The sequence below is a fragment of the Carica papaya genome, chromosome 1 (assembly GCF_054855325.1).
Source record: "Carica papaya isolate Zhongbai chromosome 1, ASM5485532v1, whole genome shotgun sequence".
NCBI lineage: Eukaryota > Viridiplantae > Streptophyta > Magnoliopsida > Brassicales > Caricaceae > Carica > Carica papaya.
This window is the reverse complement of record NC_142309.1, coordinates 3,026,302-3,041,238: the sequence shown is the minus strand read 5'-3', so window position 1 is coordinate 3,041,238 and position 14,937 is coordinate 3,026,302. Positions and strand designations below refer to the sequence as shown.

Sequence of the window (14,937 nt, the reverse complement as noted above, 5' to 3'; positions counted from 1 at the left end):
TTATGCAAACTACGCCTCTTTTTTATAATACATTCATATTTTAAACACGTTACATAGGCACACCCATTACATAGAACAGACATGCATGTATATATCAAAGATAACATACACATAGGAGGTATAAATCTAAAATTATTAGTAAATATAATATTTTAATTTCTTATGTAAAATAATGAAAATGTTTATATGTAAATAGTTAACCTGTGCAAGAATTAAAGAACATAATTTGGTAAAATGTTTGTAGGAGAACTATAATTAATATTGCTACAAGGACATAATAAAAAAATAAAAGGTTAATTGTAAATTCAACCCTAAATATTAAATTATTTTTCTTCAAATATGAACGGTCTATATTTATATAAAAATTAAATTAAAAAATTTACGAATTGAAAAATATGTTTAGACGATATTTTTTTTTATCATACATGGAAATATATTTGGGTGATTAAAATTGAAAAATAAATATTTAGAGAATAAAAAAAAAAACTATGAAGAATATTTCTTTAAAATATGGTCATTTTAAAAATTAAAAATAAAATTTCACCAAAAGTACGATGACCGTCAAAATTTAGTCAAAAGAAGAAATTGAGAAGTATGTCAAATGAACGGCAAAGATTCGAGATCAGTGGGGCCCAGATGAGCAAACAGCTTTGATGTGAATGTCCATTTTGGTCAATATTGTCCGAGGATTCCCGACCTCCCAAAAAAAAAAAAAACAAAAACAGCCGCAACAGCCCGTATTTCCCGGGCTCAAGATATTCTTGGCGGGAAAGTCATAGATTAGGGTTGTTTTCCCGCCAAAATTACCGGGTAGTTCGGGCAGGCTAAAACTGGGGCAGATAGGGTTTTCTCTCAAGAATCAAAGCCGCGTAAGACCCAATTCCCAAACAACAACACGCGGGTAAGGAAAAAATAAAAGAAAAAAGGGAAGAGGAAACGAAAAGTGCGGCTTTGAGGGCCAAGGCGGCCGAAAAAGGGAGCGAAAGTCGATGATTGGTCTGTCAAATACTCTTAAACAGTGTCTGCCGTGACGCAAGTTTTGACGTTATTTTCCAATCTGCATCAGTCATCATTGCAAATTAATGTTAATACTTAAAATTAATTTTAATAACTAAAATTTCAAATTACTCTACGTTTTGATTATCCCATTACCGTTATGTTATTTCATCACATTATTCTTTTATTCACCTCCTAAACAATAATTTTCTCCAACCTAAAGTATATAATTATTTAATCAATTTATTAAACCAATAATCGTATTCTAATCAGTTCAATAAGCTAATAACTGTAAAAAAAAAAAATATTCCATTTCGCAAAATCTTCTATATATTTTTTGTGTTTTTAATTTATAAAATTATGAACTAAACTGTCCAAATAGACAAAGAAAATGAGATAGAACCACCATCACATAGTCTCTTAATTAAACTTCCATTAAATATCACGAATTTGATTAAAATATAAATATAAAACTTGTTTATTTTTTTACCATGACGAACAATTATGTAAAATAATTATTTTATTTTCATCGTAGTTATAATAGTTATAATTAATTAATACTCAATTTACTATTTATCACTTTAAAAAATAATAAATTATTAAAATAATTTTTTAAATTTTACGCTTATTACAATTTGATTAGTAATATTTTTTAAATTAAAATTTAATCATTAATATTTTTTTATTTATTTTAAATATTCAATTTTGTAATAAAAAAAAATTAAAACTAAGTAAAATCATACTTCAAAGTTTCTAAAAATCATTCAAAAGAATAACTTTTAACTATTTAATTAAATTAATACTTTAATATTAGTCAAAATTATTATTTTGAGTTCTTTCAAATTTTCAAACACGATCTAATTAATTTTAACTTTTTTTAATCAATAAATACAAAATTAAATACTTGAAATAAATAAAAAATATTAAAAATTAAGTACAAAAAATAAAACAAATATCAAATTAAAAAAATATAATTTTTAATAATTTGACAAAAAAAAAAAAAAAAAAAGAATAGCAGAGAATAAACTGCTTTCTCCCACTAGATTAGAATCTTCCCCGTCTTAGGATTCCTGAGGCGGCCCATGTGTACATGTCCACGCTTTTGCCTCTGTTTCATCACATTGGATTCCCCCTTTTTCTACTTTTGCTTACTAATTTTTCTCATCGACCTTTTCCTTTTTTTTTTGGTACCATTAATTATCTAAAACAGTCTTCCGCAATTATATCTCCCTTTTCTTATTTTTTTTTTCTACACATGTATATATTCATTCATTCATTCCCTCACAATCATATCGTACCTGTATATAGATATATATATTTAAAATATTAAAGAAATTTTTTTAACTATTTAGGGGTACTTGAACTAGTAATCACATCTAAACATAATAAATTTATTATAATTTAATTGGTATAATTTTACTAATATCTTAGCCAATTATGTTTTCAATTTTATTGATTTCAAAAATTTTAGATTTTTTGAGTATACATATATTTTTCCTCTTTGATTTTTTTTTTTGTCTTGTAAAGTGTGTAATCTTGATAGAATATATAAAAAAAAAAAGTCAATAATGGTACAGATATATTTTAGTTTCGTTGAAATTCTGAGTGTTATTTATGGAATGCCAATATTGCCTAATTTAAATAGAATTTATTACTAGGGTGATAATTTAAGGACAAAATTGTCTTTTCCCACCCTCCCCTTCTCATAAGAAAAGGACGAGCCTGAATATTTTTCTTCTTTTCATATCTTAAAACAAAATACAGCTTAATTCTAGGGTTTGTTTCTTACTTTTTTTTTGTTTGGTTGGAATTTTAATATTTGTAAATTTTTTTCCTCAAATTCTGTACCTACAGTTTTATAATTTGTCTGTTTATATAATAGTGTTAGTTTTTAAGATAAATTTTATAAATTTGTGGAGTTTTTTCTTTTCGAGAGAAACATTTTATTTTGTAAGTTTTAAAATGTATATACATATGTGTGTGTCTGTGGTGTGTGTAAGTTTACTTTTAAATAAATTTTTTTTAAAATTTATTAAATTAGTTCAAAAACTTTAACCGATTTAGTCGTTGACATTTTGTAATGAAAAAGTTAAATTTGATTAGTTCATATTTGAATATTTTAAAAATAATGTAAAAAATTATTTTAAATAAATAAATTAGTTAATAATTTAATAAAATATTAATTTAATTAGTCAATCAAATTTATTTTTTGAATTATTTTTTAAATTGTTCAAATATTACTTAATTTGTTTAAATTAAAATAAACGAAAAACACAAATAACAAATTATAACGGAATAAAATATTAGAACTCCATTATAATGCATATCAAATTTCATATACTGATTCTCATTTTTGTGGGTTTTATTTTACGTTAGTTTAGTATCTCACAAATAAAAATTTTATATATAATGACGAGAAATAAATACATAAATACATAAATACAGAATTCACATGAAAAATCATAACCACTAAAATGGAAAAAGAAACGTGATCATAACTCATCATTTAAAAAATAATTTAATTTAAATATATCGTAATTTACATATGTATATATATATATTATCTATGTCAAGTTCAATCAAAATTATTGCACTAGTTAGTCACTTTCACGTTTTTCTCCATTGAAAAGTGTTTATAAGGTTACTCTATCTATACACACACAGTATAATTATAACACTAGAGTGCATGGTTCTGCGCGTATGGGAAAGAGACATTACACACACACACACACACACACACACACACACACACACACACACACACACACACACACACACACACATACATAGAACCAATTTTGTAGGCAACAATCACGTGATGCATGAGACAATAATGCATGCTCTTATGTTGATGAGCATTTTGAACATAAGAGCATTTTGAACACACCTACTAACCCATGCATATATGGCACATTTTTTGTACATTCCTGGCTTAACTCAAACAATCATATAGATTGCTTTACATATTCTATTCTATGTTATTATCACCTTAGACCCAAGGGAATTTTTCTTTTTGAGATACTGATTTGGAATCTTCATCAAACCATAGTATTCAATGATTAATTCCTTTATGAATATTAACTTATTTTAATATAAATCTATATATTCTAATAATATGTGTTATTTTGTAATAATTAGATTTTGGATTGAAAAAGAAAAGACATGATAGTAATAATAATAATAATGATATGTATATGTATGGGAGAGGGAGAGGGGGAACGGTGCCGTTTGGGAGAGGGAATGGACGGCTAGGATGGGTGTAGATTGTGAGATGGAATGGAAGGCTAGGATGAGTAGTTGGTGAGGTATAAATAGGAGGAAGAAAAGAAAAAAAAAAGAGAAAAATGAGAGAACCGGAAGGGAAAAGAGGAGGCTGGTGATAGAAGATTAGAGAGAGAGAGAAGTCGGAGAGGGAAGGGACGAGAAGAGAGGAAAGGAGAAGTTGGTCGAGGACGGGAGAGAGAGCTGGAGAAGGAGGGGACGATTAAGGCGATTGAGTGAGCTGCAGCAGTGCGGAAGACGATGGAGACCGGAGGTATTGTGAATTTAAATTTCAAACATAAGAATGGTTATTGTGTAATATGGAATCGATCTGACAAACTTTGAAACAACGTCTGACATTTGAGATTCAATTATGTTATCGAGACAGTGAAAGAAATTGAACGAAAAAATAGGTGCCTGACAGAATAGGAGAGCGGAGGGAGAAGGTCAGTTATAGGAAGGTTCGATTAGGACTGTGAGTGAAGAGAAGTAATGGAATCCGTGCAAGGAGAGATAAATAGGTACGGGAACAGTGTTGTCGAGACAGTGTAAGGAATTAGAAGAGGAAATAGATATTTGAAGAAATAGGAGAGTGAAGGAAGGATTTCGGTTTTGGGAAGGTGCAAGTAGGACGGTGAGTGAAGAGGAGTAAGGGAATTTGTGGGAGGAGAAGTAAACAAGTACGGGAAGGGTGAGTCGGGAGAAAACGAAATACGTACAGGAGAGTGGAAGGTAGACGAACACCATAAAAGGGAGAAATAAGAGACGGGAGCATTAGGCAAAGAGGAAGAGTGTGTGTGTGTGCTATAGGTGATTATCCAGGAAAGGGGAAAATAGGGAACCATACCAAAATCGGGTTGTAGGAGGGGATGTGAAATGCCAAGAGAGAGGGAGGCCGAAAGAGATGTAGGGAACAGCTTTTAATGGACATGTAAGGTACAGAGTGGTTGATGGTGATAAAGAAAAAAATGTTGTGAGGCGAGAAATGCAAAGGTGAGGGAGGAGAGGGACTATAGCGGGGGAGTGGTTGAAAGAGGTGCAGGTGTGCCGATGAGAGGTGAAGTTGAGTGGAAGAGAAAAGGATTGGAAAAGTAGGATAGAGAACAGGAAGCGTGTATGTGTGTGTGTATTTATGTGTGCAATATAAATATAATTGTGAATATGATTGTAAATATGATTGGAGATATTGATTGTTTATCAGTATTTGAAGTTGAAATGACTTACATGTGGGATAAGTATGCATGTATGTATGGTATATTAAGCATGAATATAGTGATGATATACTAGTGGTGGTAATATTGGTGTGGGGTTGAGACGTCGATATTGGTTGTTGTCACTCAAAAAAGTAAGTCGGTCGTCGATATTGGTGATGCCTGGGAGTTGTCAGACTGATAACGAGCTGAGTTGCCGATATTGGTGATGAAAGAAAACAGTAACGGTGTGTGTGGGTGGGTGGCTAGTTGGAGGTCGAGTGGTGAGACAAAAAGAGGGTCGCTAATATTGGTGACGGATGGGGGGTTTTATGTAGAGGTAACAGTGTAGTGAGTGGTCAGGTCAGGACCGATGGGATGGTAATATGGGGTGACTACACCTAGTAGAGTTGATAATTTATCATCAAGGAAATATGATAATTACAATAGAGTTAGATAAGTAATGATAGGAGAGCGTGGGTAGAAAAGAAGGCGTGACCAATGTAACCGAGGGGATGGGAAACATAGAAGAATAGACATTTAATTGGATTTTCATGCTATATTTGTTATTTAAATTTACTGGACTGAGTTTGTATATACTCATTCTCAATTAATTACAGATGAAATAAGACTGATGATTGGATCAGAACTGTGTGTTTTTGAACCTAGTGTATAGAGGAGACGGAGCAGAGAGTATGACTAGTAAAACAGAATAATTACATAGTTGGTAGTAATGTAACTCATTTTTGAAATGGAGATTTGTAAAATTCGTAAACTACTATAATGATGGATATACAGTTGAGAAATTTTAGAAATTGAGCAATTGGTTTTCAATATTTTCTTCAAGAGTATGATCGAATTATTTACGGAATGATATACGTGTGTCATGCATACTAACATATTTGAGGTAACGCCGTTGGAAAGAAAAAAAAATCGGAGTTTTATATATTTACACATCAATGATAATAAAATCAAACTTATAATAAGGAACTAATAAAATCAATTTCTTAACAAAAATATACATGAGACGCATAACTCAAACTCACAATCTTATAAAAAAATAAAATTACAGATTATTCAATTAGAAATTATTGATTCTTTTATAAATATTAATAAAATTTTAAGTAAGAACTTAATTATTTATCAATATTTATATTTATAAATTTGACTCAAACTCGTACTTTTATAAATAAAAGTGAAAATATTAATTATACAATTAGCAAACGGTTGATTCTTTTATAAGTATTGATTAAATTTGAAGGAAGAACGTAATTATCTATTTAAGAATATTTATAGCCATCAAATGGTAGCTAATAAGCTAAGAATTTTATTACTTTTCATAGAAAAGTAATGTGTTAGAATTTGTGTACTATAGGGGGAGAAAGTCTCTGTGCATTTTAGTACAAGTATGGTGAGGGACAACAGTCTTATTTCAAATCCAAGAACATGTTATAATTTAAACAGGAAGGTTTAGAAACTCCTATAGACATGTATATCTATATATAGCATTAATCAGAAAAAACTTTGTTTTATGATGAAGAGAAAAATGTTTGTATCCTACACAGTACTGGAGGCTGAATAAAAAGGGTAATGATGAACCTGGTGAAATTGAAAAAGACAGTGACGTGCAGCGTCGGTCATGTCTCTTTCAAAATTTGGGTATATTTATTTGGTCCCCCGCAAAGAAATAAGTTGTATGACGTTAGCTACTAAGATTTTGTATGAGAATCAATCAATCTCAATAGAACAAGCATATGCCGCTCACCTTAGGGTAGGGATTGGACCAAAAAAATGTGACAAATAAAATATTTACCATAAGAAGTAATTTAAATAGAAAATCAAGAACATAATATATATATGTACGTGTGTGTGTGTGTGTGTTTAGATTGATGCAATCTCTTTTATAGAGAAATAAGAATCTAAAATTACTATAAAAAAAAATATAAGAATTACAAATATTTATTACTCACATGGGTCAAAACCTAAACCTCAATATAACAAATCTTTGCAAAAATACAGTACTAATTTCTTATTTGAATAAACAAGTTAATATATCTAACTGTAATGAGATATTACTTATTTATTTATTTATTTATAAAAAGTACGTATATTTTAGTTCATTAATTAAATAATAAATACATATACATATAGATAATAACATAATTTTATATTGATACATACCAAAACACACATATTAATTTTTTAAATTTTTATAAATAAGAAAAATATATTAAATATTTAATTAAAAATTTATCGACACCCATGATATTATTATAACTTTATGTTAATCCACCATTTGTTCTCAAAAAGAAAAACAAATGTTATTCAAATCCATTAACATAAAAGCAAATCAAGTTATAAAATAAAATATAAGTTTTGACTGCATTGATTTAAGCCCATTAGGTATAAGTGGACATACTTTATGCATCAAGTAATAAAATAAATTTACCACATATGCATATTTTAATATAAACTTTATATATATATATATATTAAGTAGACTATAATGTATCTTAATCTTTTTTTAGGAAAGAGTTGAATTCTAAATTTCTCTTTTAAATTAAGACTCGAATTAATGTGGAGCCAAAATTGTTACTTATAAATTTCAAATACTAATTAAAGTAACATTAAATTTAAATAACTATTGTTTTTTTAGCATTATCAGCAACTAATGACATTTTTATTTTGAAGTAACATAAGAAAAGAATCATTAATTTAAAATTAAACTGGGTTTCTTAATAAATAAATAAATAATAAACTGGCTGCTTGTGTTTTACTTGGGAAGATATTGGCACTTTCTTGCTCCCCAAATGGCAGCAATAATATTTGTAAAATAATCATAGTTATCTACCCACTAGAAAACAAAGTATTTCACCAAGACCACATCCAATTAAAGATAACATCAGTAATATATATATATATATATATATAATACTGTAAATAATATTGTAAGCTTATCCAATCTAAGATAATGACAACATGATAACGTAAGACTTTAAATTTTCAGAACAACTTTACTGTATGCTTTCTTAAAGAACCCTAATCTCTCTACAGGCCTTTAATTTGTTTTAACATGCAAATTTGATAACCCTGGGATCAGGCGAACTCCTAATTCATTAGTCAACTCTTAAAGCAAGGCAATGTATATCTGTGTGTGTATATTATGTATGTATAGTCTCCTTCATAATAATTAACGAACAGGCACTGTGAAATAACGTACCGATCAATTACTAATTTTCAATAACTGATAAAAAAAACTATATTACCTATTTTTAGGTAAAACAAAGAAAAAACATTTTGGGTGTGATCTTCAATAAAAGAACAATCAAATCAGATGGTTTTAATTCTTAATTTTTCTAATTTGTTCCTACAAAACAAAATTTGAAAAAAAAAAAGTCATTCACGATCAATGAAGAAAGATTATTTAAAAATTTAAAAAATTAAAAATTTAGTTTAAAAATTAAATAAACTCGATTTTATACATACGACAAAGAAGATAATAAAAATAAATAAATAAATAAATATTAAACAATAAATGTAAGAAAAAAAAAATACAAAAACAAAAGCTGAGGAATAAAAAAGGTAATGGGCAATAAAATTGCATGTTACAGAGTAATAATTAATAAAAAAAGAGACAGAATTCTCACAGTTTGGATTAGAATCTCGTGCTTTTCATACTATCTAAAATAATTGGATTATGTAATAAAATTTCAGTAACAGAGAAAAAAAATCCAAAGTAACATTATTTGTCTACGATAAATGTGCTTAAAATCTTATCCACACACAATAAAAAAACAAAATTCATGATACTCCAAAGAACCAAATTCAAAGATGTCATTGTCACTAAGTGCTTCACACAATCAATATTATATATATATATATATATGTATGTATGCAATACCGGAAATTGAAATGTGAAAATTTCTCATTTTTTCAAATATTTGATACTTAATATCAGAATATATATAATTTATCTTAAAATATATTAAACTAAAAGATATAAAATATAAATAATAATAATTTAGTAATAATATGCAATAATTATGTATTTAAATATTTCATGTATAAAAATAGAAATTTAGTGTGATTACTTACTATGTAAATTTATATTTTATTTGATTATAAACTCTGAAATTTATACCTTACAGTAATTCTTGATCATTTATTTTTTTTTTTTTCACATTTCATTTATTCAGTAAATTTTTATATTTTTATATAATTTTATTCACAATACAGAAATAAGAATTTAGTATCAGTTTAACTGAGAGACCTCATAAGTCTTCAACCCCGTCATAGGATTCTTAATCTACTTCCCCTAATATTTTGTTTTTTGTTTTCTTCCTTTTTTCAACGGAAAGAGACTAAGGTTTTGTGGCAGGGTTTCTGTGGGTCATGAGAGGGGAGAGATACATACATATAGTGGATGCCACTATATATAGTGTTTTGGATGCATTTTAATTATATGCTTAAATAATAAAAATATTAATTTTCTTTTAATTTTTATTTTTTAATATATATATATATAAGCTTTTTCAATTAATTCAATTTGACAAAGAATATAATAAATCAGGAAACTAATTCAATAACTAATTTAAGAAAGCATTAAAATGAAAAGAAGCACTTTGATGACAATGGTTAGGTCATGATATAAGGAGTTTTGGTCAGAAGTCAATCAAAAATTATGAGAAGCATCCGTGCAGCTACCACCAGCAGCATCTCAGCTGCCGTGAAAAAGATCTCCTTTTGAATTTTGTTTGGACAACTTTTGGCGACTCAGCAGAGATAGATTCTCTTAGCTATGCAAAAACCATTGTTATCATAAATGCACCTTACACGTGTGTGTTTGTGTTGGGTGAGAGAACTGGAGCTGGAGCTGGGTGGTCATGGGAATAAGGAAAGTGAGAACTTCAAGACCAGTTATTGCTTATATATATATATATAAATATTTGGTGGTTGTGAGATGAGAGTACAAAATACTCTATACCCTAAATCTATATTGCATTGCCACCTCTAAGTAGTCATTAAGAAGAATCATATGATTTTTTTCTAAAAAAAAATTTTAAAGGTTCCAACTTTGAGAGGAAATAATGAAATACAAATAAATCATTTATCAAGACCAATCCAAGGAGTAATAATAGAGAAGAATATTCTATAGTTAAAGCAAGGAAGAATGGTAAGAATAGCTCCAAATCATAATATCAATTATTAGTGATATAGCAAGCACCAAATTTTTTCGAAAGCTAGATTAAGTTTTGAAAATAAGAGTTTCATAAAAGAAGTTATGATGCAATTTTTGATGCTTATGTTTATAACTAACGGTGAAAACTAGAGCTTACAAGACACCCAGAAGGAAAACACTATGTGAAAAATAAAAGAAAAATTTTCTCGCCACCGAGAAATTTCTCATTAGCTAGAACATAAACTAAGACTAAACTAGAGTTTACCCATTAAGTGGGTGCGATATCTTTGTACATGAACATCTTCTCTTCGCTGAACCTTTAACAGAGAAGAGAGCCTAATACTAAACTAAACAAACAGCACAGGGAAAAAAGAAAAACAAATCAAGAAAGAAGCAAAAAGCACAAAATCTAAAGCTCAAACTTTTCATTCTCTCTCTTGGACAAGATCAATTTGCTTTCTCAACATGGCGTTTGAATACTGTCTCCAAATCAGGAGGGGTAAAGAACTCCCTAGAGCCATTAAAATGACACCTCAAAGCAGGTCGTCGCTTCCTTGGTGCCGGTGGGCATGGCAATTTTTCTGGTATCCTGGTTTCCTTCGCTGTTGGTGTTGTTGAGCAGGCTTCCTCTTCATCTTCTTCAGTGTCTTTTGCTCTTGGTTTTGTGTTTATTGGCTTCAACGAAGTCCTCATGGAAATACTAGCGATTACCCACTTCTTCCCGTCGGAGTCTAACCCTCCATCAACTTGTGCCTTCTTGGAAAAACCCATTTCTAACTAGATCAAAGCAGGGAACTTTTAGGGAAAATAGAGTAAACCCAAGTGAGGAAATGGTCTCCTCGCGGTGGGAATCGACTAAAACAGAGGAGAAACAGAGTGAAAGGGGAAAAAAGGTACCAAGGGAATAGTCCTTTCTTTAGGAAGAAAAAAGTCCAAAACAGAGAGAATCACGGAGAAAAACGAAGAGAGAAATCAAAGCAGGAGATTTGGGGGAAACAGAACAAACCAAATGAGGAAATCAAATTCTGGCAGTGGAAATGAACAGAGACAAGGAGAAGCAGATTGAAAAAGAAAATATTGCCAAAGGAGACACTCTTTTCCTGAGGGAAAAAATGCCCAAAATAGGGAGAATCAAAGAGGAGAAAAAGAAGGGAGATTGGATTCAGGAATCAGAACAAATCAAACTTAGAAACTATGAGAAAGATTGAGAGGAGAGAATATGAGAAAAGGGAGTGCTAAGGCTCTTCTCTTTGAAGAAGCGAGAAAAAAGTAGAAGAGAGAGAGAGAGAGAGAGGGAGAGGAGGGAGGGAGGGAGGGAAAATGAGGAAAAAGACTTTGAACGAGAGAGTGAATTTGAAGGAAAATAAGAAATCGGTTTTTTTCTGTCATAGATATATGTATATATATGTGTGCGTATATATTATTTAATGATTGTATATGGACTAACCAAATCAAAGATAAGCACAAAAGAAATTTGCTAAAAGAGAAGTATAATGCAAGAGGGACAGAGAGAGAAAGGGGGCTGCCCCGGAATTTAACGGGCAGCCGAAAACGAGTGAAGGGTTTGGCGCCAAAAATTAAGAGTTTTAGTGAGCAACGGCTCTATTTCCCGCTCAATCAATAGATTTACGAATTTACCCCTGGTTCGGCTGAGAATTCCCGCGGCAAGTCAGGGCCCAATCACCGGCACAACAGCGAAGGAATATTTTTGCGATGGTAAACGCCGTCGTATTGGGAAAACAAACTTCTTGGGCCGGGCCACAGGCACGTGACAGGATATTGGCTTCAAGATTCATTTGTAGTTGGGCTCCGTACACTTCTTTCCCAACTAAATTAATTAATTAATTAATTAATTTTTTAAAAAAGTTTTGAGCTTCCTAAGCATACATATTGAAATCTTACTTAGAGAGGTGGGAAACAAATTGTCCTCTATAACTATACAAGGTTATACTAGTTAAGGAGCATATATGACATGGTCCGAAAATTGTTATATCATATTATATTATATATTTTTTAGATTATTCTATACTAAAGGAGATTGGTCACATGTATCAATCACTACAGTCTAATGCAGTATACTTTATTTTCATTATTAACTAATATTACTCCATATAACTACATTGCTAATTTCTATTCTCAAAGATGATCAAGGCATTCTCTTCGATGATTAGGTAGATATTACAAATCAATTCAAAGTTTAATACTTTTAACCTTTTTAAAAGTTCTAATCCTATATTTCCTCAAAATTCATAAGATCTTTTTCCAGCATTTATTTTTATATAGGAGAATACAAATATAGTGTTGATTCTAAGATGACATGGTGATTTAGTATGTATGTCTACTTTTATTATTTTAAAGAAAATACGTGATGAATTAAATAAGTTAACATAATATTTTTTGTGAGATATACAAAATAACATGGCAGTTTAGCATCCAAAAATCTAAATTCTTTAAATTACTTTAGTAGTAAAACTAGCTTGAAAATTAGTAAAAGAGGAACCTAAACCATGGGTGATCTCAAATTAAAAATAAGTGATCCTTCTTTGGTAAAAGACTCTTAAATACCAAAAAATTGATTACTAAAAGAGCTTACAAACTCATTGGAGAGGGTTCCTCTATTAAAATTTTGGAAGACTTGTGCTTTCCTTCGGTAAAAGCCTTCATTATTTAGATCTCAATAAACCTTAATTGCTTTTTAATAACTCACTTGATTGATCAAATGACCAATTAACATGCTTTTAATTAAGAGACAATTCAAAAAATCTTGATAATTAAATTGTCAAATATCCAATTGGATGACAAATGGATTTGGACATACTTTTAATAGTGGAAACTACACTGTTAAAATTCCAGGGTTGAGTACTAGAGTAAGATGGTGTAGGACTTTATGCATGCGATTAGGTTATCGATAAATAGAGGCTGACCTGCGACTAATGAAGACATTGAAGGTAGGCGCACGTACAATTCATGAGCACTTGGATAAAATGCTTGTCTTTAGAGTGATTAAGCAAAAGAGCGGCACTCGACTGAACAAAAGTATTCAATGAGTTCTAGACAAAGCAAGAAAGTGACACTTATACTGTGTAGATAGAACATGAAGATGCAACTAAAAGAATTTGGACGCACAACAAAGACATGACTAAGCATCTCAAACCAGCAACAAAGGCCATTTTTGTGGGTGGTTGCCAATCTATGGTGGTCAGCAATTTTAGTGATGGAAGGAAGCAACAGTGAAGGCTGCTTTGCTGAGGTTTTCTTATTTCCATGATGAATAGCAAATATAATTTAACAAAAAGTTTTATGATTTTTTTTAACCTAATTGAATATGTGGTGAATGTCGACAATGAAGGCTGCTTTGGATAATGGTAAATTCTCTTACTGATCAATATTAGTTTTCTTACTGCTCAAATTTAAATCATGTTCCACTATACCGAAACTAAAATAAAAAGAAAAGTTAAATTATAAAATCTAATCTGTCACCATAAAGTTTTCACTATAAAAAAAAAAAAAGTTTAGAGCGCATAAATAACAAATCAGAAAAAAGACCAAATGAATAAATAATTCCTCCATGCAGCCAAAAGAAAGCTCCAAGTTTTAATATCTTCAAATTTGTGAAAACGGGACAAGCATGAGGGATGACAACAACCATCAAATACAGCCTGGTCCATTAGAACCCAATGGTGGGGTTCAATGGACGGTTAAACCAACAAATTAGCACCACCAAGACATATATTAGCCTTTACTTTTACATACGATGTGGTGGGGTCACATGAAAATGGACCGACCAAGACCGTGGACCCACGAAAAAGGCAGAGACGACGAGCCTGACCATGATTCTTCATTGGCCATTATATGTCCTTTGTGGGGAAGTATCCACAGGATCAATCTAATGTTTATAGAGATCAAGTTTTGCATAATCACCAAACCTAGATTTATTTATAGAGAAAATATATCATATCGGTTTGTCTTTTAAGTCTGAATTATTTTTATTTTTATGTTAATACATGATTGTAATATTTATAATATGGCATTTAAATTATATTGTTTCTATTTAATTTTAACCCAAAAATTATATAATACCAAAAAATTTCACAACAAATACATAAACTTTTTTCGGATCCTCATGTTTATTCAATATAAAATTATATTCCTTAATACACTTCTTCCCACGGACAGTACTTGTTAACAAATTAATAGAATAAATGACAAAACGAAAGGATAGAGTAAAATTGACTTTAACAGCATGTTGAATTATTAACTCAAACTATTTAAAGAGAGTTATCCAACATGTATATACAAACTACAATAAAT

The 14,937-nt window shown here is 30.0% G+C and overlaps 1 protein-coding gene across 1 annotated transcript; it reads right to left on the bottom strand.

The window, feature by feature from the left end:
- Nucleotides 1–10,809: 10,809 nt before the first annotated feature.
- LOC110808989 (cyclin-dependent kinase inhibitor SMR3-like protein) lies at nucleotides 10,810–12,121 on the bottom strand. The gene has a single exon (XM_022034683.2). The coding sequence runs from the start codon at nucleotides 11,395–11,397 to the stop codon at nucleotides 11,074–11,076; it is 324 nt and encodes a 107-aa protein (XP_021890375.1). The 5' UTR covers nucleotides 11,398–12,121; the 3' UTR covers nucleotides 10,810–11,073.
- Nucleotides 12,122–14,937: the final 2,816 nt, after the last annotated feature.